The 3,306-nt window shown below is 51.3% G+C and overlaps 1 protein-coding gene across 1 annotated transcript; it reads right to left on the bottom strand.

Moving 5' to 3' along the window:
• Positions 1-394: 394 nt before the first annotated feature.
• LOC136554150 (gallinacin-5-like) lies at positions 395-1,975 on the bottom strand. The gene is made up of 3 exons (XM_066545951.1): positions 1,680-1,975; positions 1,493-1,579; positions 395-525 (listed from the first exon to the last, which is right to left on the bottom strand). Exons 2-3 carry the CDS (start codon positions 1,548-1,550, stop codon positions 395-397), a joined length of 189 nt encoding a protein of 62 aa, XP_066402048.1. The 5' UTR covers positions 1,551-1,579; positions 1,680-1,975.
• Between the last annotated feature and the right edge of the window lie 1,331 nt (positions 1,976-3,306).

Below are 3,306 nucleotides of genomic sequence, written 5' to 3'. Positions count from 1 at the left end.
GCCAGGAATTCACCCCATCCTCTCTGCCCTTCCCTACACACAGAGGAAAGAGATGCACACCCAGGATACACATCTTGGCAGTGGCAATGACCACCACCTTATATTGGGGACGTTGAGGGATGGGATTCCCATGGGATCCAGGTCTGGCTGTGCGCGGTTGCTCTGGGCAGCATCGTCCCGACGGGCTGGTGTCCTGCTCGGGGATCCAGGAGCCCATCAGGGATACCAGCGCCTGTGGGATGGAAAGGTCTGGCAGTGCCTGTCCCACCAGGGCAGCAGTGAGGCTCAGCAGTGCCCTGTGCCCTCGGGCTGCAGAATCCCCGGTTTTCCCCCAACAGCCTCACCCCGAACCCCAACAGCAGCAGCAGCCTGAGCCCTGCGGGCAGCCCTGAACTCACATCCGACAGCAGAATTCCCGCTCGGAGCAGAGGCCGATGCGGCCGATCCCCGGCGGGCAGGAGCGGTGGGAGCAGAATCCCCCGCGGCGCTCGCACTCCTGGGCTGATGCTCCAACCGGGGACAGCCCTGCAGGGCACGGAGAGAGGAGATGTCACTGACATCTTCTATGAAAAATCCTTTCCTTAGGATTTTTCCTCCTGAGAAGCTGAGAGGCCTCAAGAACAAAATGTAAACAATGATTATCTGCTGCTGTGGAATGCAGCAGGTGCATCTGTGATTGGTCTCACGCCGTTGTTTCTAATTAATGGCCAATCACAGTGAGCTGTGACAGAGAGTCCGAGCCACAAGCCTTTGTTATCATTCTTTCTTTTTCTATTCTTAGTTAGCCTTCTGATGAAATCCTTTCTTCTATTCTTTTAGTATAGTTTTAATATAATATATATCATAAAATAATAAATCAAGCCTTCTGAAACATGGAGTCAGATCCTCGTCTCTACCCTCATCCTAAGACCCCTGTGAACACGGTCACAAGGAGACTTTCAGCCGAGATGCTGAGCACTGCCCCTGGTCCCTGCACGGTCAGCGTCAGCCCAGCTCTGCTTGTCCCCTGGCACAGCTGCTGAGCAGGTGCCTGCAGCAGAAATCCAGGTGAGTTTGTGGCACTTGGATGGGAGCAGTCCCCACACCCCTAAGCAGGCTCTGTGAGAGGTTTCCATCGTGCCTGCTGCCTCCTTCCTGGAGCAAGGGAGAGCTCCAAGGGTAGAAGAAGGATTTCCCTTCCTCCCCGCTCCTCCTCCTCCTCTCCAGCAGGGCTGCTGTGCCCAGTGCTGCTGACTCAGAAATGCAAGGGTCAGGAGGCATGGAGAGGGGTCAAATCCCAGATTTGGAAGGATGAGAGCTTTAATACAATGCCCCAGCTCTGGTGCCAGCAGCAGAACCTGCAGCTGGAGTCTTTCCTTAAAGGTGTGGGGTCAGAGGGACCCCGGCAGGGATGGCACAGCCACCAGGAGAACTCACCCGTGACTCATCAGCTCAGGTGACAAATCCTCCCTAAAAAAACACCGACAGAGGACAAACCCTCCACATTTCTTACCTGTCACTCCCTGGAGCATCAGGAGGAGCAGAGCACAGAGGACGGGCAGGATCCGCATGCCTGGGAGTCACCAGCAGAGTCGCAGCCCTGCGGGGAAGAGAAAGGAGGCAGAGGTGAGTGGGAGGGTCCCTTCCTGCGGGTCGTGCAGCACCTGCACGGGGACAGAACGGAGCAGAGGGGATCTGACCAGTCACTGGTGGGAGGATGCACTCAGCAGCCCGGGATTCAGAGATTCCTGGCACCAGTAGCAGCAGTTTGGTCTCTCCACTTGTCACAATATCCCTTGGGATGGCTGAGTCCTCCAAATGTCCAGCCCCAAATCTTCTTTTTCTGTCCCTTGCCCTGACAGAGAAAAACAAGCAGAGCTTTCCTCATCTGACACCTGAGAAGGATTCCCAGGCTTCCAGCTCAGGATCTTGTGTCATCCTGCCTTGCATAAGGGCTGCTCAGTGCTGTGGTTTGCTGGACAGCTCTGGGGACGCACACAGAGAGCATCCCTGTTCGTTGGGCCTTGGCAAACACTCAGCTTTCACCACACAAAGGAGCTCTGTCCTCCTCCCCCCGCGGTCAGCGAGCTCTCTATGCTTCACTTGAAAATAACTGGGAAGACGCCACTTGGGATGACATCCACAGTCCTAGGAAGGACAAGCTTTAATTGTGGCTTTGTTTGCTGGAGTTTGCTGTGTGTAACCCTTTGCTGTTTGATGGAGCATCTTCATAAACATTTTCAGCCTTGCTGCAGTTTCATCAAGGACTACTGTCGGGGTCTCTAGCTGGTCAGAGTGACCCCGAGAAAAGTTGGAAAGTCTCTTTTCCCAGCAGGGCGCTTGAAGAAAGAGTCAGGGCTCTTCATTTCTTGGTCTTCAAGGTCATTTATTGTATCTTATCTATAAAATTCTTTCTCCTGTCCTGCTGAGGTCCGCTCAGCACAACAGTCAGAGGCACTCTGTCTGCTCCAAGGGTGGTGTTATGTCTTTATACTAAAAACTACGTGTACAATATTTACAATTACTTCTCAATATCTATCACCTATGTTAGACAGTGAGCTTCTACTCTAAACCAATCCAAAAGTGCCAACATTATAGCAGAAGATGGAGGCCAAGAAGAAGAAGAAGAAGAAGAAGAAGAAGAAAGGCTGGACACGCCCGGATCCCTCCATCTTGCCCCCCTGAATCCCCATTCTAAAAACCCCAAAATCTACTTTTTCACCTTGTGATAAATTCACTATCATTCTACTTAATTTGTCATGGCTTGCAGATCTTCATCTAAGGTTGGTAACTTGCTCCATGGGTCATAATCAAAACCACAGGGATCTTGGGCTCTGTGCCAGGGTCTCTGAGCCCCCTGGCAGGGGTCTTGGCAGTCCTGGACAGCCAGAGGAATGTCCTGAGTCCCAACATGCTACGTGTGTGGGGATGGATGTTAAAAACACACTCATGAGCGCTCACGTGAATCATGGAATCACACAATGATTTGGTTTGGAAGGGACCAGGAGTTTCCAGCCAGCTGCCATGGGCAGGGATGCCTTCCAATAGGTTCTCCAAGCCCCATCCAACCTGTCTGAACACTTTCAGGGATGGGGCTGTCGCCACATTTCTCTTCACAGAGAAAAGCAGAGCACAACTTCTCAAAAATATTCTGAGATTCATATTCTCTGAACATCAGAGAAAAAAAAAAATCCTTATCTCATTTGCTGCGCCTGTGTTGTTCAGAGTAAAATACATTGTAGAAAATTGTTTACCTAAAAAAAATTTGGTAATTAAATTCTAGTGTGAGTGTTTTAATTCACTAAGCAATTAAATCCAAGTATGTGT

Source organism: Molothrus aeneus, chromosome 3, assembly GCF_037042795.1.
Source record: "Molothrus aeneus isolate 106 chromosome 3, BPBGC_Maene_1.0, whole genome shotgun sequence".
In the NCBI taxonomy this organism is placed as follows: Eukaryota; Metazoa; Chordata; class Aves; order Passeriformes; family Icteridae; genus Molothrus; species Molothrus aeneus.
This window is presented reverse-complemented; position numbering and strand designations above follow the sequence as displayed.

Bases quoted from the DNA above. Each gene is read 5' to 3' on its own strand.
- LOC136554150 (XM_066545951.1), bottom strand. From the start codon at position 1,550: ATGCGGATCCTGCCCGTCCTCTGTGCTCTGCTCCTCCTGATGCTCCAG. The intron at 526-1,492 runs GTAAGAAATGTG...CGTGCCCTGCAG, and splicing joins GATGCTCCAGGGAGTGACAG to GGCTGTCCCCGGTTGGAGCA.